Below are 25617 nucleotides of genomic sequence, written 5' to 3' on the forward strand. Positions count from 1 at the left end.
AGTAGATGATGGTATTAAAATGAGGGGAAATGTTGTAGACCTGGGATAATACTGGCTAGTCAATGTCTTTCATGTGTACTTCTTGAGACTTGGAAGATTTAAGTTTACTTTAAATATATGTTATCATTTACATGCTAGTGTTAATAATGAGCTACAAGTATGTACAAGTACTATGTAACTGAGTACTCATAATTTCTCTGTACTGGTATTTGCAGATACCAATTCATGTATTCATGTGAATCACCTCAGAACTGGGAAAAACTGGTTCACTTAAGGCCCTAAAAGAGTGAGGCAAAAGTCCAAAACATAGGAATACTATGGAAAAAAATTACATCATAGTTAAATTTACTATGAAGACTGTAGGTTCATCTTTGTCAACTCTTTTGTCAACAGCACTCTTGCTTTTGTCTGGGTGTCCTTTTAATAATCACTGTCATGGAAATACTATTCTGTTACTCAGAACTATTTTTTGCATGTAATGTGAAAGAGTGGTGAGAGCAGCCTGAAGGTTACATCCTTGGTAAGAGAGGAATCTCTGCTTGGCAACGCAGTTTTTGAGGCGATTCAGGAAGAAGTTGAGCAATGCAAGAATTCCAGTGGCTTAAAGAGGAATTTTTCTATTGCATAATATTTTATAAAGGAGTGGAAGAGGGTGCACTAATTCCAGCAGTCCTTGGAATCATTAGAGTTAGCTTCATTGTTTCGAACAATACAATATTAAGAAGCAACAGCTTCTTTATTTTCTTCTAAATGTGCTTGAGACAGGCAGTCTTGGACAATGTGAAAGAACTAAGTTATTATTTCCTTGACAGGTGCTTATGAAGGAAAGAGAAAAAAACATGTTTTGCACAATGCAGTGCAACATTCAGAGTTGTTGAAGTATTCAGAATTTAACAGGGTTCTTCTGTAGAAACAGGAATGAGAGTGGATAAGGGAAATGCAGCCCAGTGGGTAGGTCTGGCCATGAGAAGACTGACTTTAGATTTGCAGCTTGGAAGAATGCCTCACTTATTTAGCCAAGCAAAGCTCTTTAACAATAATATTTGTATTACTGATCACAACGGGAGAGAAAAAAGTGAAGTTGTCTTAGCACCATTAAAAGCATAAAACACCATTTACCAAATGATGATATTTCTGAATCAAATTTGAAAACATCAGCCACTGAACCCTTAAACCTAGTATAATATTGATTCATTTATAGATTATGGCTCTGTTGCACTTTTCTAGTTCTTTTCCTAATGCTTTTCATAGAGGTGGGAATATCTCTTCCTTGATGAAAAAGGAAGCATTATTGTTATCATTTGCCTTAGATCAAAGAACTGTTTAGGCAAACAAGATTGAATGGAAGGGAGCACAAAGTGTGCATAGATAAAATCATCTGTACTGATCTTCAAATAGGAAAAAAAAATATCAGATGGGGTTAGAATGAGGCACAAACTGTTTTGGTAGTAGATCCCTTTGTAAGGGAATTTCTAAATTGAAAAATATCAGAAAATGTAAGATGAAGTTTTTGCTGAGATCGTTGGTTTTAGGCTTTTGAAGAACTATTTGAGAAGGAGAATTCTCAGAATAAAACAGATTTCATGAAACTCTGCAAAATGTAATGGTAAGACAGTGCAAACTTCTGTTAAGAATCCAAGCACAGAACCCCAGATTGTTTCCATGCAGAAAGACACACTATGTAGCTCAGCACATTTGTCTGACAGAATCTGTAATTTTGGTTCTGTCACTTGCTCCGTGGCTGTAAAATGTATAATTTCATTATCTAGTGAAGGTGCCATGTGAGACGATTTCTTTTGACTCACAGTTTTAATTGAATAAATGGACCAACTGGAATTTGCTATTCTGGTTTCCAGTGTGTGTCTAAATCATGTCCACATCCACTGTTGGTAGAATTTCTCAAGCAAGCAGATGTTTTGTTTGTTCGTTTAAAGAACATTAGCTTTTGGTGGAGATGGGACTGTTCCTGTTCCCCATCTGTGTTTTACCTTCTTGTATGGTGAACTCTTGCTCTTAGCTCAGGTGTGAAAGAGCAATGCTGCCGGCTGAGTGGTAAATCACAGAAATGCAGATTGCATTTAGGACTTGAGAAGCAAAAGCAGTGTGACCTTAAGGGCAGGAGAGGACACTTTGAAATGGAATTACAAGACAAAAAGTTTGACAAACTAAAGTTGGAAAAACAGACCTGTGAAGATGGTGAAAAATAACTGTTGGAGCAGTGGAGAAGATAGGAATTATTATATGATTTTTTAAAGTAATTTTACAATGCATGTGGGGGTTACATTAAAACTTAACTCAAAATTGCTTCAAAACTTGAACTAAACAAATGTGGAAGGGTAAAATGTTAAGGGGAAGGAGGATAAAGTAAGAAAGAATGAAACATTACTGAGAGTGGGTTCTCTTCAAAATAATTTTTGAAGGTGAGAATATGGATATGTGATGACTGCAAATGTTACCTACCTGTATGAATACTTGCTGTGGAGGGACTTCGGCACAAAGACCAGCAACCTAGCTACTTTGTGTTGTTGCTACCACTGTGAGACTGTTGGGAAAAGAAGGAATTGCAAAACAAAAAATACATACAATTATGCAAAGATGTTGCTTTGGCCTGTTGTGCCCCTATACTAAGTGTAGCATAAAGGAAGAACTTAATTAGGAGTGATGATACCACAGTGCAAACCATGCCCTAAATCATAATTCTTAAATGGCATTGCTTGGTGTGATTTAGACTCGCCACTAACTCAGGCAGTTGGTGGTTACTGGATGTTTGGAAACAGCCCATTTCACAAATGAAGTTGTTCTATCATAATGGTGAAGAAAAAAAAATTTGAAAGAAGGGAGACTTCAGCGCTTCTGCATGAAGTAACTTCTCATCCACCGCCCCATTCCCAAGTCCTTCTCAGGGCTGCTCTCAGTCACTTCCCTGCCCAGCCTGTGTTTCTCTTTATGATTGCCCTGAACCAGGTGCAAGACCTTGTGCTTGGCCTTGTTGAACTTCATGAGGTTCACACAGAGCCACCTCTCAAGCCTGCTAGGGTCCCTCTGGAGGGCATCCCTTTGCCTCCAGCGTGTCACCACACCACACAGCTTGGTGTCATTGGCAAACTCGCTGAGGATGCCTTGATCCCATTGTCCACATTGTCAAAAAGATGTTAAACAGCACTGGTCCCGATACAGGCCCCTGAGGAATGATGCTTATCACTGGTCCTTGCTCAGGCATTGACCCACTGATGAGCCATCTCTTTTGAGTGTGTCCATCCAGTCAATTTTTTATCCACTGAGTGGTGCCCCCATCAAATCCATGTCTCCTCAATTTAGAGACAAGGATGTAATGTGAGACAGTATCAAATGCTTTGCACTGGTCCAGATAGGTGACATCCATTGCTCTTCTTTCGTCCATCAACATTATAATCCAGTCATAGACAGCCACTAAATTTCTCAGGTTCAATTTGCCCTTAGTGAAACCATGTTGACAGTCACCAACCACCTCCTTATTTTCCATATGCCTTAGCACAGTTTCCAGGAGAATCTGCTCCTTCACCTTGCTGGGCACTGAAGTGTGACGGATGTGTAGTTCCCCAGGTCATCTTTGCTGCCATTTTTAGAAGTGGGGGTCTTATTTCCCCTTTCCCAGCCAGTGGGAGCTTCATTGGCCTGCCATTACTTCTAAAATAGGATGGATAGTGGTGTAGTCACTTCCTTTGAAAGTGTCTTCAGAGCCTGCAAGTATCTCATCAGGTGCCATGAACTTGTTCACCTCCAGATTCCTTGATGGTCTTTAACCTCATCTCCTATGGTGGGTGGTTTGGCTGGGGTGGAGCTAAGTTTCTTTGCAGTAGCTGGTATGGGGCCATGTTTGGGATTTGTGCTGAAGCAGTGTTGATAACTCAGGAATGGTTTTTATTGCTGCACAGCATCAGGACCTATTCTGCTTCTTGTACTGCCCTGCCAGCAGATGGGCTTGGAGTGTGCACAGGAGATTGGGAGGGAGACAAGATATTGGGAGAGGGAACACAGCTGGGGCAGGTGACCCTGACTGATACCCATCTTTTTTCCACTAGCCATTGGACTGTAAGAAGGATTCTGAGTGAATTAAGACACTTCCTAATGCAGAGTATATTTTGGGATGACTGGTGTTTTTTATATTAACCAAACCTGTTCTGCAGTGTTGAATCTTGACTTGTTTCCCCTGTAACTTTTCTTCTTTCAGAAAGAACATTTTGTGTTGCAGAGCCAGTACAGAGAGAAAGATGCTGGAAACTTGCAGCACATGGTAAATAATAAGATGGCTTGAATTCCTGATTGAAGCTTTGATTTAATCTCATTCCATAAAATAAGCTTACAATGTTGTTTTTCATGAACAAAAAAATATTTGACCATCCTGGTCAATAATTGCTGGATGTGTGGGTTAAGTGGAAAGTGGCAATACCATTTTAATATCCTATAGTAGTTTTGCTGACTAATTTAAATACTTAAATACTTCAGCTTTCATTTTTTTGGTGAGTAACATAAGGCAGAGGAGTGTTGACAGACATTTTCATAGTTGGTGATTTGCTCTTTAGATTTACTGAGCTTTGAAACAAACATTTGAGGTTGACTCTGTTAGTGGAATTTTTAAGTCCCTATTTCTTTATTCATAGGATTGTTTTGGAAATCATGCATCTTTGATTTTGCTTAAAGCTTTACCAAGAATAGGAATTGCAGGTTCTATACATGAACTATGAAACTTATTACTCCTTGTGTGTGTTTAGAAATCTGTGAATGGAAGGCAACTTACTTGTGAGGCTGAAGATCCACAGGAACAAGAGGGTCTTCAGCCTATGTATCCTGTTTATCAGCAAACTTACTATAAAAATTGGAGCAACAGATACCCACAAAACTCAGGACCTGGAAGAGTCTACATCAAGCCAAAGGAGCATTACGTATGATTCTGTACCCAGATGTCTTTAACAAAGGTTTTATTACCTGTTGACTGTATGGCCTTCATGTCTTGTTGGCGTTCATCTCTAAAATAATTGGGGTTTTTTTTCATGTGTGAAGAAATTGTATGGAGAATTTTATATAGGTAAACCATATGAAATTTGAGACTTAACTTGCCTTTAGTCTTTGGTATGTCTGTGTTTTTGTAGTACTGTCAACCTGCCCAAAGAGGAGAGCCACTTAGCTTTATTAACCTTCACAGTCATAAGATATATAACCTATATTAATTGTTTGGCACACGCCGAAATGTAGTTAAGCTTTTTCACTGACTGTCTCTGAGAGCATTCTCTCTAGATGTTTTATAATAACCTTACCTGTGTAAAAGTGACTAAATATGAGCAAGGCAACTGAATCCCGTGTGACATTAGCAGTCTCAGGCTGAGGCATTTTTTTTCCATCTTAGAAAACTTGGGATTATTATGATTTTCACTGGCCTTAGCTTTTGATTTCTCGACTAGCTCTACCTCTCTCAGTCAAATGAACAACTAGACTACCTCTCAAATACTGACTGGCTGTTCCATAAACTACACTGTTTGTCTTCCCACCTTGTTAGAAGTGAAGCAATTGCCTTTACATCAAAAGCTTTTTATTGTCTATTGATTCTGCCTGTTCCTGGGTTTGGTTTTACAGTTACATCTATATGAAACTTAGTTGAAGGAGGTAGATGACTAGCAGACAGAACTTTTTGTAAGTGTCTTGTCAAGCCACATCTTACCCTTAAACTGTTATTTAGCTGTTTTCCCAAGTATGACTCCTATTTTACATGCTGCAGAGTTTATTTTCCTTGGTAATAAATACATTCCTTGTTTTTTTTCTCAGTTTGCAACAAAACTGCCTGTGATGTGTTCTTACGTCTTAGCAAAAAAAGAAAAGCTTCAGTCAACTTCAAATGCTTGTCAGCAGTGTCCTTTAATCTTAACCACTAGTGTGAAGTAACTGGAGAATGTCCTGATGTTAACCACAGGAATCTTTGTGTGTCTGTGGTAATGGTTAAAAAATGTGCTCAGGATCTTTCTAGAAAAATTAGTTTTCCTGTGGACTAAAAACTAAATATTTAGCAAGTAAAAAATGTGTATATAATGTATTAGTGCTGAAATGAGCTCACAGGACAATCTTAAAATACTTTAAGACAGCAGAAAAATGAGTTGTGTCTAAAATTTACCAGAGAAACTTAACAGACTTTTGTATTCTCTAAGTATATATGCATGTATGACCAGTGATTTTTGGTCAGCTGGCCTGAAGTACAAAATGTTAAGAATGGTTGTGTCATGCTGAACTAGCTGTTGTACAGAACTGAACATTACTTCTGGGATATTAGTGTGTTCCTCTGCAGATGTTTGGATTTTTTTAGTGGTAAGAGTCAAACTGTAGAAGGAGCAGAATTGAAAGCTAGCATAGGTAAGTGTGCTGCAGGCAGGAGGCCATTGTTAAACCTGTATTCACCCTGTATTCAACCTGCATTCATCTCCATCACAGGACAAGTTAATTAGATCCCTGTCCACAATAGGGCCAGGTAAATTAAATGCTTCTAGCTTGTTACAGGTGGCAGCTAGAAGATTATGGCTTGGGTGCCTGTGTTCTGGACACTGTAGAAGTAGGTATTAGCTGTTCTCTTGCTAAGCAGCTTTCTGTTAAATGATGTGGTTGAAGTTGACAACTGAAGGAATGGCAAAGAAAAAGGTTGGAGAGAGCCTGTTTCTTGAGAGCTATCTTTGAAGCACTGTCACCTTGCTTTTCTCTTAAGAACTGAGCATATTCATGTAAATTGAGCAACTGTTTTCAATTTTAAAGTTTCCTGCTATATTTGAGACGTAAAGAAGGGCTTGTGTCCCCCAAAAATGTTTTTCTGTTATGTTAGTTAAGTGGCTACCTCCTCACGTGAGCATTGCCTCACCTGTCCTTACATTACTGCAGCTCCAAAAAGCATCAGCTGTCAGAACATTGAAAGAAAACAGTGTCTTGTCCAAACGAATGGTAGAACATTGAGATGAACTATACTGCTTAAGATAATTTGATCAATATTACTGAGCAAAACTTCATACCAAAAATACCTGAGTAGACATTATGAAGTGGTTCAAAACTGTTGCTGTGGCAATGCTTCCTCTGCATTCATTAGTACAATGTAGTGGTATTGAGCAGGTGATCATTTCAGTCCCTTTTATGTTGGCAGATGATGCAAAAAACAATTATTTTGGGTTCAGACCACTTTTACTGCTTTTTATTCTTATTTGCAGATTTTTTTTTTTTTTGAAGAGTTAAAACTTTGAGGGAAGGAGGAAGGAAGAATGCTATCAACAAAGCTATAATTGTTTTTTTAATTTGTAAATTAGCTTAAAAAAGAAAAATATAATCCAACTGTGTTGTTCAAGTTATGTATCAACAAACTACAGAAAGCTTGACTTGCAAACTACCCATCAGGATGTAGTTTGCCCTAAAGTCATTAGGGAAATACATTATCACCTACAGTTTTATTACCTGTGAGAAATGGTTTCTTTGTAATCTGTTCAGGGACATTTAGTGTATTAGGTTTTTGAAATGTTGCTTTTAGTTTTAAATGTGGCTGGATTTGGGGAGATTTTTGGGGAGGGGATTTGGCATAGAATGCTTAAAAGAGAACAGAAACAATGTCTTCTGAGTAGGATTTCTCACCAGTAGGACTGTACATATAGAAGTAAGTTTGATCTGCTTTTTTAAGATGTAGAAAATGTCTTTTTTTATTTTTGTACATTTTCAAATGCTTGTATTTGTATTCTGATTGGAATAAAAACATTCAAAGTATAAAATTTTCTTCTGTTGTTTAGATTTAAGATTGCTTAAGGTCTGGAAAAATGCATCCACTTTTTTGGTGGCATGTTTCTTCTGTGGTTGTATATGCAGAGCATGTGTTTTTTTCCTAACAGTACTGCTTTGGAATATTGTGGTGTTGCATGCTGAAATCCTTTCAACATTTGTCTTACATAACAGAAAGCATTTAGTACTGTGTGAAAATCCAGCACTTGCGTGAATTGAATACCCAGAATCACTGGTGAGGGAGGTAGGGAAGGAGGAGACGATTAGTAATTCACATCTCTACCACTGATAAATGTAAATTGTCCTCTGCCCAAGTATCTCTAAATTCTACAAGGTAGTCTAATCATAAAAAGTATAAGATTTAGTGTTTGGACTATGTCCAAAGTCGTCATGGATACAATACAAATGAAAACTAAGAAATTGTACTACTAGGAGAAAGGAGGCACTCAATGAGATATTATTAAAGGACTACCACTGTTCAGTCACAAATGATCTAATGTATTGTGTATCCAGCTCAAGGAAAGCCCAATAAAAAGGTGTGATAATTCATGAAGAGTGGAGGGAAGGTTTTCACCTTCAGAGTTGTTAACTTTGCCTTCTTTCTGGCAATGTTACTGCTCTTTCCTCCTCTGAGGGACACAAGTTCAGGTTCTATGTTGTTATATAGGCGATGAAAATGTGTTACAGTAACTTCTTAATGCCGCAGACCTGAAACTACTCTATCTGAACCACTGTGTTGTATGAAGGGTGAGTGAGTGCTGGACCAACAAATAGTTGCAGAACAGAAAAAATTGTTTGACAACTTGGGTCACTTCAGAGGTTGCTGATGAGGACAGGTAAAGCTCCAGGTGAAAAAAATAAATATCTGTGGTAGTTTGCTGCTCGATTGCCCTGTGGGAGGTGGTCTGGGGTTTTTTGTCCACCTGTGGCACATGTCCAGAATACTGGGAGACTGGGTTTGACTTTCTGACAGAAGGTAAAGATGTGATATTTCTGCATTTATTGAAAGGTATGGCATTCTTCTTGGTGAATAGCTTTATACCTTTAGCTGAATCATATTGAAAATGCACAAAAAGTGTATTGTAAATCTTAGTAGTAATTATTCAAACAATGCGATAAACCCAAGTAGGATGTGTTAGGCATTTTAATCTGCACTGACAGCCCCTCAGTGAAATTTTTTCTATACTTGTTTTCTGATCTTAGTTGAGTTGATTTTATGCTATATCTAACTCTGGATCCTTCAATTGTCACTAGAAAATAAATTATATTTAAAAGCCTACAAGTCAAACTGTGACTCTTTTCCCCTTTGTGGGACTAGTAATCAAGACTATAAATTGGAATTTACCTCACTATTTTGAGACCAAGTTGGAAATCAAGTAAGCTCCAGCTTCCTCATCAGCTGAGATAAATTTGAATTTCTGTGCAGGGCTACACACTGAATGCATAGAGTATGCTAAATATATTAAAACGTCATTTCAATTTGACTGAGTTTAGCCACAGATCTATTGTATTCCAATCTAAAATGTACTAGGTTAAATTAGACTTATTATCTAACAGACATTTACAGGAAATAACTTCTCTAATACTGATTGTCAGAGGACAAGTTTGATATGCTATAAAAGATTCCACTGTCTTTCTTTTTGTCCTTTTCCCAATGTTAAATTTTATTTGTTTATTACTGTCTTGGATCTCTGAATTATTACTTCTAATGGTGTTGCTGCATTAGATCCTGTTCCTAGGAAGGTGTGCCTGCAGGTTCAGTTTCCCTGACACTTCATCTTGCCTGTCCTATTAAGTCTTACAGTCCTCTGTATGACTCAGATATTCTGTACTTGAACAGCTCCATTCCTTGACAGCAAAGTACTTTGGGCCAGTATTGTTTACCCAGTTCAGCTAATAACAAACTCCAGAAAATGGCACTTTCCCTGCTGAGGTATTGGCTGTATGCAGTAGGAAGTTGTGTGCAATGCAGCAGTGTACCCACAAAAGATGCATCAGCCCTGCCTTCTGGCTGGTCAGGGGAGAGGCAGACACCTGTCTAAGTGTGGTCTCTACTATCACCATAGTGTTTTGTATTAACAAGAAAAAGAATTCAGAGATATACATAACTTTTTTGGGCTGCTATCATAATATGGGAGTAATTGCTTTCAGGCACTATTTGTGGCAAATGCTTAATTCCTTATCAAGTATGGTAGACAAAACACAGAGCATTTGAATTTCTGTCTTATGTTTGACTAACCTGGCTCTTTTAAGACCAGACTTCAGCCACTGATGTGACTGCTCCTATTAAGCATACAAACTGAAGGAGCCTGACTTTAATCCCACAACTAACAAAGCTCTTTGCTTCTTTGACGTGAATTGAGAGGTAAGAGAGAAATGGCTATGGGCAAATAAAATGTCTTTGTATTAGCTTTACAATTCAGATTGGTGGATAGCATCAAGTGTAGATTGGCTTATCCAGCTAGGCTAAGCAAATGGACAAAAGGCTTAAGGTGGCCAGAGGAAGGAACAAACTGCTTCAGAGTACAGTGCTTTGTTAGTAATGCTTGTGACATCTCAGTCATAAGCATTATTTTCATCTGGATCAATTTCCCGTGGCCATAAATACTGTTAATGGCCCTGCATTAGTAGCAAAAAACCCAAATATTGGGCAAGGCAAAACATCTCACCTGTTTGGATGTGTTTTGTGTTGGTTCTTCAAGAAGTTCTAAAATTGGCTACTAAATGTTTGGTTCTTAAAAGTACCGCTACCTTTAACTAAAAAGTCAAGCCATCTGCTTTACACTTCCCCCTACCCTGAATTTTTCCTGGGTGGACTTCACACCTTAAGTCATATGGCACACATGTATCTACTGCATATAACAAAATTGAGTGGTCTCTTAATTTTCTAGAATTGGTGTGGCCATTACCAGGGTTTGTGTGGACAGAAATACGGTTTTCCAGAATCTCGCACTGTGGGATTGTTACTTGATCAGCCAGCAAAGCCCCTGGTGTCCTCTGACTTTGTACACTCAGTGTTATAAACCAGAACTTGCAAGGTCTCTTTGCCTCTGTTCTTTAAAAGGGAGCTTTTCACAGTGTGTTTCATTCGGTTCCATTGGGGATTAGTAATGAAAGTATTTCACACTGAAAAGCTGTCAGCCACCTTAAAAATGCCTACTTGTTTCTGTTAATTTGGCAAGTTGTCTGTCTTCTATCCCTGCCCTATACCTTTGCTCCTTCTATGTCCTTAGGGTTTTTCTTTGTTCAGTCAACTCGTATCTCTTTTTCCAGCTGGGAGAGGTAGCAGTCTCCTCCCTAGGATTTCCATTTTTGTATTCTTGGCTAAATTATTTCTCACTAATATACCTAGTTAGGGCTTTATTAACAAAATACCTAATGCAGTTGTAAGATGGAGAGTAGGTTCTATTTTGTTCCATATTTGTCTCTTACCTTTCTGCTCTGGCTTCTTGGGACAGTGTTAGTTAATTTTCAGCTCTATATGGAAATGTTTGAGATTCAGCGTTGCTGAATTCTTTTTCTCCTCTTTCATGTTCTGTAACAGCTTGAGGGCTGTGGTGTGTCTATGTTTAACTCCAAGAAATTTTCAAAGTGGAAAATGGGAAACTTGTTAACATCAGCTATTCTCGTTAGAGCTGGACAAATGAAGATGATGAGGCATTGCAGATGGTTAAATCATCTGACTTTCAGGTGATACGTGACGTAGAGTAAGCAAGGAAAAAGGCAAAAATGGAATGGAGCTTGGAGGAAACAGTTCCTGCTTACAAAAGAAGGTGGTATTTAGATTACTTGCCTATTGCCTTCTTGAGGCAACATAGGTGGTGATAATAAAGCATAATAAAGTATAGTATAATAATAACATAATAGTAGGGCTACAAATCAGCAAACAGAAAAATATTGTTCTCTGTCAAAGCAGTGACACTGTTTTCTGAAACAATTTCAAATGAACCAAAGGTAACCACTGTCTAGAAAGCTCCTCAGTTTCGGATGTGTCCTAATAGCAGGAAGAATCTGGTTAATTTGAATGTTGATGCTACTTAGATGATTGTTGCTGGTTATAGTAGGTTATCCTAAAGCCAGTTTGGAGACAGAGTGAGCAATTTAGAATTGTCACTTTCAAATGTGTTACTATGAAATCACATCCAAGTTTCACCATCTGCTTAACATGGGATCTATGTACAGATTAATTAGCCACATAGCTGTGCCCTGTTCCATCCAAACAGTCATCTAGAAAGCCAAAAATAATTGAATTTCTAATGTCACTGATCACACTCAAGTGCATGATTTGCACAGCAAGTGTAATTGACCCCATGGGTATCTACGTGAAATAAAATGCCCAGTGGATACTTGTATCTAAAAGCATTGATACAGTAAGTAGTTTGAGTTACTGTATTGGGAAATATTCAGTCTTTTTTAATTAACTGAGAAAATCTATTCTTTAAAGAATGCTGAGGGAGGGGTGTGGAAGAAACTGCTGTCAAGACCCCAGAATACAAAGTGTCAGCTGAAAGTAGAAAACAACTTCAACTGAATAGCTACAGCAAGTAGTGGCATTGGCTTGTCTTGTAATGGAAGCTTCAGCTTTTAGATAGCTTTTCCTCTTGCAAGAATACCTGAAGATGATTCAGAACTTCGCAAGCCTTTGCTTGGAAAAGCCATCAGCCTTTTGTGTTTAAAGACAAAGCCGGGGAATGCTCGATGGAGATGTCCCAATGCTGCAGGTGCTCACTGCACCTTTGGCTTTCCCTCCCACTGTCCCTGTCTTGAGGCTGCCTGGGAACCTCGGCAGAAGGGCTTCTGCTGCAATTCAGCTTCTCTTGACATCAGCAGTTGGAGCTGATACCAATTAACTCTGGACTGCTTTCTGATGCCCCTTGCTCCACCCCATGCCCTCTGCTGATGCTTTTAGCAATATTTTGAGATTTTTATTTTTTTTATTTAATTCCTAATGTTCTAGAGTTAAAGGAGCCAATGTTGGTGAGCTTCTGAGTTGATGACTTAAACTATGGCAGACCACGGTATGATTATGTAGTAGCAGGCTAATGGATGCCTGTTGGAGCTGCTTTGGATCTACTCCAGCACCATTTGAAAAGTACTGTTTGAAACACTAGCTGATGTGTATTAAAAGGAAGAGCTTCCTTAGGAAACCACATGGAGTCATAGAGGTGGTAGTGCTTTTTTTCTGCTGTTAATGTTTGATTGCAGCTCACAGCATAATGTTCATTGGCAGATGGCATCTTAATTTGATCACATACAATTCATATCTTCCGGTTCCTGAATAGACATTTGGTAAAGAGGGGGAAAAAAAACACTGAGGTGATATGCAAGTAAACTTGAATCTGAAATGAGCACATTAAGGGCTATGCTTAATCAGTTTATATGGGAGTTTACTGATAGTTTAGACAAAAGTCAGACAAGCTGGGCACCTACCATTTTGTGCTGAACCATAGAGGTGCCAAATCTTGCCAAAAACTGGGAGGAAAGGTTTTTAAATTACATTGAACTTGCCCTAACTCCAGTTGGCCTAGTTGCTGCCTATGCAAATAAAAATATTTCATACCATCCATTGATGCCACACAGTAATATTACTTTTTTTTCTTTTTTTTTTTTGTAAGATTCGGGGAAATAAGCAGAAGAAAATTCTTGTAAGCTTCCTACACACAATATGTATATGACGAGATGCATGTTGATTGATGCAGTTCAGGAAACCGTCTGTTCCCTGTCACAAACTCCATCTTGGCATTTCTTACAAGTTTAATTGTATCAATAATAGCACACTCCAACAGCAAATGTTTGCTGGCTTTTATAACTGAAATTTTGGAATCTTCTTGGAAATCTAAGTATTTTTCATATTTCTTCTGAAGCCTGTTTACTACTTCCTCTTACAAAGATAGGCTTGCTGCTCCTCTGCATTTAACTAAGCATTGCTTTGTTTACTTGGAGATGGAAATTTAATTTTGAAAGATCAGGTCATTCTTGCCCATGCTTGACTGACATAATTACCAAGTTCTAAACAAGACCCCTCTATTTAGGGCTTTTTATTAACCTGTCCCCTTCCCTTTGTGACTTGGAATGTGAAGTTATTTTGCTGAGCTCTGTATTTTCTGTAAGTCTGTGCATTTAGCACGTTTATTTGTTCTGGTTTACAGTTAATTTAGACTTACTGACACACCTGACATTTTTGAAGATTAAACTGAAAAAAAAGGGGGAAAAAAAAACCACATCAAAAAAAGTTACCAGACTGGATGCTGGCTGGTATATGCTACCATCCAAGTGCCAAAAGAGCATTTTAAGGGCTGCCACTGAAGTCCCACTTGTTTACTGGAGCACTAAACAAATAAGGCTGAAGGGACTAGTGATTGTTGAGGACTACTGTGCATCTGGATAGCACTCGCCCTGTCTCAAGATAGCTTCCGTTCTGTTAAGAGCTTGTATCTCACCCTGATTAGCAACAGGAAATAATTAAAATATAATCAGGCTCTCTTCACTAGAAATGTTCTTGAATACTTCGAAAACTGTCAAATAACTGTCTTCAAAACCGAATGTGCCTATAAATAAAGTAAAAGAATAATGCTGTGTCTCAGATTTTCTTTTCATGCATGTTTGACTCTAATACCTGGATAAGAACACACTGGTTTTGTAAATGCAGAACACTGAAGCATTTTGGATATTTATACAGACTCATGCTAGCAGGGCGAGCTCTTCCATAAGGCTGAAATTCCCCAAAGGCACCATTTGAAGTCAGCTGGTGAAGAGATAAAGACGGAGTTCAACCTAAGTGTAAAATGTATTTAACTCTGAGCCATTGGTACATTAATACAGGTGTGCTGCTTGTCCTGCTGTTTGGATCTCCCCTGCCTTGGGTGAGTGGCCAAACTGAAGTCTTTTGTTTAGACAAAAAGTATCAAAGGTACCTTTTTGTGTTTTTCCCTCTATGAATTGCTTTGCTGTTATTGAAATGCTTCTTGTTCACAAAATATGTTCAGTGAACACATAGGACTGCCTACAATAGGTTTTATGTATCTTCAATTAAAACAATAAATGTCAGGACAAAGTGATTGTGCTTCCCCTTAGGCCTGTACAGGCGGTTCCAAAGAAGCTGGTGGTTACTGCCAGGTAGGTGGTCAGTGCTGCTGCCCTCATTAGGTCTGTGATTGCCTGGTGTAATTATTGAGCAGCTTAACATTTGTGCAGTCAGCTGGAAGATAAAGAGGAATATAAAATGATGTGACCCTCATGATGCAATGCTGCTGTGCCCCTTCAAGTGAATTTTCTCTTTTGAAATGTAGCTTTTTTCCCTGCTTTTTCCTATTTGAGAGAGCACTGTATGTACAGTGAAGTTGCTTACACAAAACTGAAACACGTCTTTGTTTCCCAAATTGCAAACCTTGGAAAAAACATAGGTGAAATTCTAATTTGAGCTGATACTGAATTTTTTCAAGAGAATCTAGGCTTCCTTTCAGCCTTTGTGAAATCTGAAGATTCATGGTTTTATCATGAAATGCAACCTAGTTGCATTTTGCAGTCTTTGTGAATTCTGCACATCAGATTACCAGGAAAAAAATGTCCTACAACAGGAGTAAGTTTTAGGTTTATTCTGTGCTGTATCAAGTTTGTGTTCTTCATCAGTATCCCCCATCACTCATGTCTTTGCTTGTAATAGCTGTGTCTCAGAAGTTTATTCAACTATAATATTTCCTAATAATTAAGATTTTTTTTTCTGAAATTTTCCATGGTTTTTTTTCTGGTAAGTGAAAGTTACAGCCTAGCCAGAGAACAGATCTCCCTTCAATTATGTATTTGTTGATAATGCCACTTCCCCCCACTTGTGTGAATGCACCTTGGGATGCAAGAGTGAACTGAGGAAAGAAAATCCTTTTACATCAGGAAGAGACACCTTCAGGATCTGCAAATGGTACTGTAAGGGACTCTGTGCCTCCGTGTGGTGTGGTCTGTCACAGGTGCAGAAGCTGTGAGACAGCGCAGAGTCTCTGTCTGAAGCTGATGGCTGAGCAGGTGATTTCGGTTAGTGTGTCACCAGTGTGAGCCACGCTGAATGTGCCCTGTGCACCCCACACATCCCTGCTGAGCACCAGGATGAGCTGTCAGCCCTGGCAGGCTGCTCCTGTGCCTTTGAAGCTAAACCATATGGAGTGTGAGTGCAATTAAAGCACTACTGCTTTTGCAGTTCCAAGTGACTAAAGATGCCCTGAGTGCTTAAGGAATTGCTTAAAATGTAATGATGATCATCTTAGTGAACACGGGAGAAACTGGTGGGATGCTTTTCTCAGATAGTGTTTTATATGGTGCCAGAATAGCCTCCGGAGACTGAGCTGATGGTGTGAATTTACAAATGAGGAGAAGGTTCTCTGAAAAAAAAGTGTCCTACTTTGGCTTCAACTGTACACTTGCTTCATTTTGGAAGTCTGGGATTTTTTGTCACCCATAAGTCACTACAAGAGACTTGCCAATTTCTGTCTTCTATTGGAAGGGCTGAGATAGAGTGCTCCATGATGGGCTTCACAAACAGAGAGTGGAACTGGCCTTTTCCCTTGGCCTGCTGACCAGGGCATGCTGCTGCAAGGTGGGGTTCACCAAGGCACCCAGATGTTTTCCTGCAGAGGCCAGCACTTGCTCTGTGCTTTCCCAGTTCCTGCATTTTATAGTGTATGGCTCAAGTTGAGCTCGTGTACCTGAGGAATTGAATCCTGCTTGTCATAGGTTAGCAAGCATAGTCCCGGAAGGGATGTCCTTGCTAAGGGGTGCTTACAGTTTCCTCTGGGACCTGATAGAACCTATCAGCTGGCCAGTTTGAATATGGACAATTCTTTAAGCCACCTAAAGTTGTGACCGCCTCTGTGATCCACACTTAAGAATAGACAAACTCCCCCCCAAGCTCTCTCTCATTTCCGGTGCTGGCACAGGTGGCTGCGGGGCCCATGTGGGGGCCAGCGAACCTGGTCAGGCCCTGCTTGGGCCAGGCTGGGCCGGGCCACGGCCATCCTGGAGTTGATGGACCTGTTCCAGCCGTGGAACCCCCCCCACTGCCTTGCCGTGGGCAGCTGGAGCGGCTCGGCTCCCCCCCCTTCTCCACTGCAATGAGAAAAATTCAACATTCCAGCTGCAAAGCTGCAAGGCCTAGGTGACATTAACCCTTTTATTGCTGTGAAGAGCTGAAAACCTGAGGGAAGAGAGAGAGGAGATGCTTAAAGCTGAAATTCTGTTGTGAAGCTATGATATATCAGAGTATCCCATTGTAATTTCATGAAGATAGGGGGGGTGGAGTGTTCAACTCGTAAGCAAAAGCACCTGTGCTGAGATAGGCAGATGCTGATGCAGCTGTAATTCCATGAGAAGTTTGGACAGGGAGAGATGGACCAGATGAGGACTTTTGCTCCAAATGGGAAAGGAGAAAACCTCAGTTCCTAGAGATGCTCCCAGAGATAGTCCTAAAGATGAAGATGAGGAAGACCCTTTGCTCCCAGGGAAGGAGAAGGGCCTCTGTTTTTTTTTGTTTCTGAACGGCTCAACCTTAAAATTGTACCCCAAAAAACTTCAAGAGTGAACCCTCGAAAGCAGTTGCGGGAAAAGCTGCAAGTTGGGGGAAGGGACTCACATGTGAGCAGAGAGACTCCTCTTCCTAAATGGACTGAACAATATTTGGAAGTGAGCGGCTGTCTCGTTGTGATAATGTTTTCATAGCACGAGCAACAAGAGACTTCTCTTTCTAAATGGACTGAACAAGGTTATTATGGAAGTGGTAAACAGACTGAACATCTTAAGGGTTGTCTTTTTACATTGTCAGTGGGAGAAGGGAGGAAGGTGGGGGGAGGAGGAGAGTTCTGAAGGTGGTATAATTTTTTTTTTTTTTTTCCTTCTTTTAGGTCTCTTAGTAAACTTCTTTATATTCTTTCAAGTTTGGTGCCTGCTTTGCATTTCTCCTAATTCTTATCTCACAGAAGATAAACAGTAATGAGTATTTTAGCCCAAACCACTACACTAAATTGGTGTTTCCGCCCGGTTACAAACCCAACCCGCGACACTGCTATACACCTGGTTTGATTACACGTGTGCTGTGCATAATAGTTCTGATGGGTAGCGGTCACTAAACTTCAACATTGATAAAAATGTTGACTCTCTTATAAAGGGAAAATTTTCTTTGTGTGTTTGGTCATGCTGTGGGTGTGTGGTTTACTTGTCACACTGCAGGGGTGTGGTTCACTCTTTGCTGCCATGGTAATGAATCAAAGGTTATCAGCAAACCAGCAGTTGTGGTCGGTGTAGCTGCACTACAAGCTTGGTCTCTTACAGTGCCTTTAATATTACTTAAATGTGTCCAGAGACCTGCTCCAGCTAAAATAGTGTATTTCAAAACGATAAAAATAAATCATTTATGGGTAGAAAAAGGAGCAATGATATCATTTATTGCCCCTATTTCTTCATAATTCTGTTGTAAGGACAGAATTACTTTAGCAAGTGATCACACGGCTTATTGTAACATGTAGCTTCATAACAGGGATAGCTTCTAGAAAATATATGTATTGATGAGTATAACTAGTCTTTTAACTCCCTCAGGTATCTTAGGTAATTAATTTGTAACTTAGACATTTTACACAACTTTTCCCAGAGTTCAGGAAACTGTCTCTTAACTTGTAGGTGTATTAAACTCCTTGTACAATAAAATCATCTTTCACAGTACTATCCCTGAATCTGCCTCACTACTGTGTTCAGATCTGGAAGGTGGAGGTACTTGAAAGGCAAAGTAGCCTGATACAGTGAATTCTGCTGTCCTGCAGGTGTCCTTCCCTATTGGCAGAAGTTGGATATAATCTGGTTTAGGTTAAGTCACGGGTGGATTTTGCTCTCAGAGTCACTGGAACACCCAGATTCAGGGTTTATGGAAAGAAAAGCCAAGGGTTATGAGTGGAAAAGGACATGGTTCGCTATTTGTCAGAATAAAGACTGATGTACTTTGTGTGTGCCAAGTCTAGCTGAAAAAAAAACAAACAGCAATGTGCTATATACACACCCCAGCTTCCAGGAAACAACCCCTGAAAGCAGCATGATGGAGTTGGGGAACAAATTGTATGTTGTTGGGCTTCATAAATAATTATGTCAAGGGGGAGCACACTACAAGACTGCAGAATTTTAAATGGTGCTTTTTATTCTTTTTTCAACTGTTGATCCATTCTGCAGTTTCTGAAAACATTAGTTTTGACCAGCAAGGAAAGAGTAAAAGGTGCAGTTTGCTACTTTGGGTGAGTGGCTCAGTCTAAGGAGATGTGTTCATCCCATTTGTAGTGCTAGCAGGGGAAATGGCTGTTCCCACACTTTACTAAGGCTGCCTGAAAGTAACAGTGCAAACAAGCTTGTGTGCTTGTGATGAACAGAGAAAGAGGGACAAGGATTAGTTTTAGATTGCTAGTTAAACATCCAAGCAGACTTCTGTTGGAAACTCACTTAGGTAACATTTATGAACCTGGGGACAAATGCAGTCTGAACTGACAGCAGCAAATGAAAGCATGGCTGCTGAATTGCCCAAGCTATAAAGGAAATCAGAGAGAACACGGGCTACTGGTTCCTTTGGGTGTAACAGATCTTGCACTATGTACCTCTCCAGCCTTTCAAAGTGCTTACTGTGACTTTGAAATTTTTTGTGTAGTGCCCGATATTTTATCTGTAGAAATCCTAAGTAAGTAGTAGCTGTGCTTACTAGAGAGCTGAAATGCTTTCATCTCTGGTTTAGATGATGGGTAGATCAAAAGCTCAGAGGGTGAACTGTTTCCCTGTTGTTAAATGCTTGAGCTCGGAGGCATTGGTGCCTGGGGGAGGTGAGTATGTGAAAAATGTCCCAGTAAATCTGCTGGGACATACAGAGTACTTAAGAACTTAGAAGTAAGACAGGAAAGATTTCTCAGGCTGTGAAAGTAAGCTTCCCTACTGTCACTTCTAGCTGCTCTTATATTCACTTCACTGACTGGCATCTGTAAAGCTGTTGTTTTGTGGAAGGCTGTTTAAACGTGTGATGGCTCTGCTGGCTGGGGACATCCTGATTCCAGCTTACAGGTGTATTTGGTAAATCCATACTATTTGCTCTTACAATGAATTGTCTTCAGTTTGAATTCTGCCTTCCTGGTGTATGGCCTCTGTAGCCAGCAGCTGTATTTCTCCCTTGCCCTTCTCAGGGCTGGGTTAAGGAAGTTCATCTCTCTGTTTGCAATACCAGACTATTGCATGTAACCCCTAAAAGACAAATAGTTCCTGAGCCTTCGGCTGGCCTGCTTCATTATGAGCACTTGCAACTTTGGTTTTCAAATCTCTTACCAGATACTCCATCAAATCTCACACATAGCATCCATGCTCTAGTTAGTGTTATTTATTAAAATGCAGAACAGGGTGGGGGTTTTTTTCCCCATCCAGACACACGGGAAACAGTATGAGGTTCTTTAGCTGCATGTGGTTCCTTTGCCACATGTGGTGGCATTGTAAGTGTTCCCAGGGGCTGACGAAGTAATTACCCTGGCTTTAATTATTTGAAATGCTATATTTGGAGGAGGAGGATACATAATATGAGCAATGAGGCATTAGGATGAAATTAATTCCATCAGAATGGCCAGGAAGTCCTGCAGAGCAGAGTTGTAGTGCACTTGAAATCCTACCAATTAGTGCCATGAGTTCTCTGGGCCTTGCTCATGTCACTGGCTGGTAATCTGCTGGTTCAGTAGAGCACCTTAAGTCAGGCTTGGCTGGAACTGTAATTGCCTGTTTGCCCTCACCCAACATTCTTCTGTGGCCTGTAGGGCACCTGCTGCCAGGGGCTTACTCAATGATCTTGAGCTGCCATTAAAGCCTGGATGGTTTTGTATTTGCAATAGCTTATAGTTCTATACAGATGCTTTGTTCACCAACAACAGGGATGGGAAGCTGGTGGTCCTAACAGCAATGGTGTCTTTGGAGACTACTTCAAGAGCATGCAGCAGGATCTGAAACCTTGTTTAACTCACTTAGAAGGCCCTGCTGTTAACAGTGCACAGGGTGTCTAAATGACACCCCACTCCCAGCATTTTTCACAGTAGAAGCACATCTAGTGAAGATCCAGGGGTTAGCCTGTGCTTCCAGGGACTGTGGGGTTCCTGTGGCTCCCCCGGCAGGGACAGAGAGATGAGCCACAAGGAGCGCTCTTGAGATGGGAAGGCTTCTTCTGGTGGGAATCTATTATTTTGTACAAATAATGAGGTGCTTGCTATACAGGCAAGAGAATCTAGCCACCCTCATTAAGCTACTTGGTGGGCAGAAAGCAAAGCTTTTGTCCCTGCTCCAGTTAATTTTTCACAACAGAAAATCTTCAGTAGGGGATGTTCGGAGCCAGACTAGAACAGAGTAGCCGTTGTCAATCCTGATGTTTAGCAACCCCATACAATGGACTTGTATGGAAAACGAAAATTTGGGGTTGGCTTTTTTGACTCCATAGTAAGCATTCTCATATTACTTACTCTCCTGAGGTTTTGTGTCTTCTTACAAAATAGCAATAGATGCCAAGTTTATTGAAGTAATGAGGAGATATTTGCAACTTTTAACTTTTTCAACATCAATAACTCTTTACAAGCCAGGTAGGGTCATGGTAATTCTGTCTGATTTTGCTATGTGAGTTTAATGCTTTGTGGCAGCTTTGATGTCTGCTAAGCCTCTATTGTTCTGCAACTCAGAGGATTTAAGTGCTGGGCAAGTTATTAGGTGTCTTGAGTGTGTTTCACCAAATGTACAGACTGTCTTAGGATCTTCCAACATAGAAAACAGTCTAAAGCCTAGGTGCTATTTCTTATTATTGCTGCAAAGTATTAGGTGTCGGGGCATGGTTGAGCCAAACAATGGGAACATTTTAAAACAAGTCCTCCTGTAAAGGGGCAAGAAATAAATGGTAGCTCAGCTGTTTAGATGAGGATGAAACCTGAAATGTTCTATCCCTTCCTGTTGGCTGGCTATCTCACATGTCTGAAATAATGAGTCAACACATGACTAATGAGCTCCGAGCCCCTAGCAGAGGGCCAGCGAAGCACTGGGCAGTGCTCAGGCTGCCAGGCACTGAAGCACAGCACAAGTTGGATAAACAGCTCCTGTCTCATAGGATTTGCAGCCTGAGCGCTCTCGCTGCTGGTGTAGCTGAAATCTGAGGGTTTGTGGGTTTCTTCTCTTTCTGAAACTAAACTTCACAAATCAATGTTGCCATGGAGAAGCGCCACCTCATCATCAAGGGCAGACGATGAACTAATTAATTGCAGAAATCTGACTGCAATAGTGATAATACCCCTGGGATATAAAACAGTTACCATTAAATTCAAATAGCCATTTTCAGGGAAGCAGTATTTCCTTCAACATAATGTAGTGCTGGCTAATCAACTATGATATGAAAATTTAGGCACTGATGGATGTGTAACCAAGAATGTGGATGCTCAGCTAGTTATGAGTGAATAGATACATCTGATTTCTGCCTCCATTTCTACAGATATGGGTATAGGAATATGAAGAAAAGTTTCTTTTATGCAGCTTTGGAGCACAAACTGAAGATATGTAAATTTTTTTTCCTTTCCTAGACATTTTATTATTGGTAAAAACATGATACTCTGATGCATGGAACTTTCTGATTGCCATGGGATTTCTACATAACAGTTCTCCCTCTCTTTTTTTCTTGCTTTCCCGTTTTGTTTTTGTTTAAGAAAGTCCTTAGCCTTGTCTCTGCTGTCCTAAGCTGCTTGCTGAAGAGCACTATTAAGGAGCAAAATGTAACAGGTTTAAATAGAAGTGTTATTTTAAATCTTGCCAGCATGAAGACATTGATCAGATTATATCAAGGGCAAGTTAAGAATGTCGAACTGGAGAAAGAGGTAAAGGATCAAGTTTCTTGCCATTTGAGAAGGAGTTTTTAGTTGTTAAGGAAAGCAGGTGAGGCATGGGAGGGAGCCTGCCTTTGCAATGGCTGTGGGAGGAGAAAAATGAAAGATGCCACAAACAGCACATGGGCTGGTGTGTCAGATGGGAGCTGGGATGCCCTTTCAGTGTACTCTGCAGCTCAGCACATGCAGGCTCCTCAGTCACTGCAGAAAAGGGCAGAGAGCATTTCTTTACCTAACGTTCAGAAATGCCTCTGAAGCAAAGACTGAAGCTTTTTTAGAAGAATGCAGGGATGCATCCTTTCTGGATATGTCTAAAGTGGCATGTGCCATGCTTGCCCTGGTCTGGTTGTATCCCTTGCATGTCTCCTCCTGCACCTCAGTAAGCAATGTCAATCTGTAATTACAGTGGCAGTATCTGGAAAACCAGCATCTGGACCTTTTACTAAATAATAAAGGAAGTTCCAACTAATCAAAAGGTCCACAAGAAATCCTTCACAGTGCCATGGCATGTTGAGTAGGATGCTTGCAAGGCTCTTTAACATTCTGTGTAAATTGAGAATTTGCCCAGAGTGTCTGAAGATGCATTTCTGCAGCTGCTTTAGTGTTTGAGCTTCACTTTCAGTTCTAAAGGCGGATTTGTCACTGCCTAATGAGGTCTGTCTGAGCTCCAGCTGCGTGTGCCATTGCAAACAGTGCTGGCCTGTCCCAGTTCTCTGATAGCTCTAAGTAGGAAAGCAGTGTACTAATGAGGGGGCTTGGCTGTGTTTCCTGCCCCCCCTTCTGCAATTAGGGGCTGCCTGGCTGGGCAAGGAGGGGAGCTGGGTGCTGTGGGTTGGTGTTGGCTAAGGGCATATGGAGAAGGGTGACCTTGGAAGGCAGGGAGGAGGGTGTCCTCCTGACCAACATCTCTGTGCCTTGATCAGACTATTGATTGTGGGGGAGTATGTTCAGCAGGGAGGGCAGGCCTGCTGTGGGGACACTGCGAGGCTGCAGCTGTGAGCCCGGAAGGGGATGCACAAGGACTGGCAGACATCAGGTGGCAAACCTGTTCTGTTCTGCATGTATCTGCAGCAAGAGGAGCTGGCTGTTGTTGCAGTGAAGTTACTGGGCTGGATTAACCAATGGTTTGAACTGGTGAGGCAAATGGTGCTTTCTCAGGACTGACTGTCATACCAATGCTTGAAAAACTAGTCCATTTGTAGTGAAGAAAGGCTAAGAGAGCATGTAAAGAGAGTGGGCATTTGCAGAGCAGCAGACCTCCCTACTTGGAAATCATCTTACTTCTAAAAAAATGCTTTCACATTGAAAAAAAGAATAGCAGATGCCTTCTTCTCATGGTTGTCTGCTCATTTTGCCCAGTTATTGCGGTAGGGCTGAATGGAAGTGCATTTGCACAGGATTCCTGTTCCTTATCCTCTGTAGCAATGAGCTCATATATTAATGTATCCCTTCCTGGAATAACTCTGAGAAGGGTTACAGTGCCCGTAAACAAACGGAAAACTAGTAGTCATTGAAACATGCTGAGGGTATTCTGGTCACAAGACAACACTTGAATGCAGATGAGTAAATAACAGAACAAGAAATTTATGAGAGGCTGCTGCTTGTGGTTAAGGAACAGGGAAAAGTCAAATTAGCATAGAAATGGATATGCATAGATTAGAGGAATGAGGAAACCAAAGTTGCACCTGTACTAAACTGAATTGGTAGGATAGATGGTTCCTACTGACTGAAATAAATAAACAGGAGTTCCAGCCAAGGTCATTTTGGAAAGCACTTACCTAGAGGCTAATACAGCCTTTATGCTGCCGGAACAGCTCTGTTGGATTCAAAGCTGGGAATTAGATGCCCTAGGTGAGCTCCTTATAGAGAACAGCGATAGCAGTGCTGAATTCAAAAGTCGTACAGTGCCACATGGTAAACCAGTAACAAAGGCAGGTAACAGTCACTTCAGTTGTCTTGCCTGATAAGACTGAGGGGTTTGCATCACACTGACTTCCAGAGGCTAAAACAAGTTATCACTGTCTTGCTGCACACCAGAGTGATCTCCTGGATCACTACCCTCTCCTATCCTGTGTCACACCATGCCTCAAAGCAGTTCAAGCAGCTAGCAGGCTCATAAAAATCTTCCTCAGGAACTGGAACTCCTCCAGAATGTTTAGATCTGGCTTTCCATCATGTATGTTTTCCAAAGACTGTTCTCTGTGGAGTACATTTGTACCAGCAGGCAAGAAAAGCTGAAGAGAGTCCTGGGCTACTTTGTATTAGCAGAAAGAAATTCTTTAGAGGAACAGGTGAAGTCATAAAGATGTTAAGGTACAGATGTGGTGGGGGGTTGTTTCCCTATTAACAGCTGATTTCTTTTGGTTCTTGACATAATTTTCATTGTCAAGTATCATCTTTAATTCAGTTATAATTGACCTCTCCTCACCCCTTTTTATGAGAAGCAAAAAAAGCTTTTTCAATAGAGAAGATAAAGTCACTCAGGTGGAGTGTGAATAAGCTTGAATCTGAAGCACTGGGGTATTAGTCTTTGTGATCAAGTGATGGCCTCTCAGTTCTGATGCTCACCTATGAGAATATCTGTCCTGTTTCAAAATTCTGCGTATTTCTGACAAGATACCCCTTTTCACTTGACTGTGTGATATAGAAGTTGCTATTTTTTTCATTTAAAAAATGTTGGAGTTTCTTCTAATTCAGAATTTCTGACACGTAAAATGTAATTGTGATCTACTCCATGGGAATACTCAGGGTGTGGGTGTATTCTCCAGTGTTTTTATTTCATGTAAATTGCTTAGGCCAAAGGAACCGTGGACTAAAGTTTGCTGAGCAAGAACAACTTTGCCCATGGAGCTTTCTGGTTGCTCAGTTTACTTGCCTTGCTGCACCTTCAGCAAAAAAACCAACCTCTGAGATGTGTTTTTGTAAAGCAGATTCATCTCTCCCTGTACTAAGCAGC

At 40.4% G+C, this 25617-nt stretch overlaps 1 protein-coding gene across 6 annotated transcripts in view; it reads left to right on the top strand.

The window, feature by feature from the left end:
- The window catches only part of NECTIN3 (nectin cell adhesion molecule 3), a 157705-nt gene that overhangs the window by 60584 nt on the left and 71504 nt on the right, over positions 1-25617 (top strand). The window contains exons 8-9 of one of the 6 annotated variants that reach the window (XM_069022690.1): positions 4211-4273; positions 4752-7761. The exons of the other annotated variants lie outside the window; for them this stretch is intronic. Of the exons in view, the coding sequence (XP_068878791.1) occupies positions 4211-4273; positions 4752-4928 (240 nt within the window). The 3' untranslated portion in view covers positions 4929-7761. Of the gene's footprint in view, positions 1-4210; positions 4274-4751; positions 7762-25617 lie in introns of those variants that run through there. 6 annotated transcript variants of the gene reach the window in all.

The sequence above is a fragment of the Aphelocoma coerulescens genome, chromosome 1, assembly GCF_041296385.1.
Source record: "Aphelocoma coerulescens isolate FSJ_1873_10779 chromosome 1, UR_Acoe_1.0, whole genome shotgun sequence".
Classification (NCBI taxonomy): domain Eukaryota; kingdom Metazoa; phylum Chordata; class Aves; order Passeriformes; family Corvidae; genus Aphelocoma; species Aphelocoma coerulescens.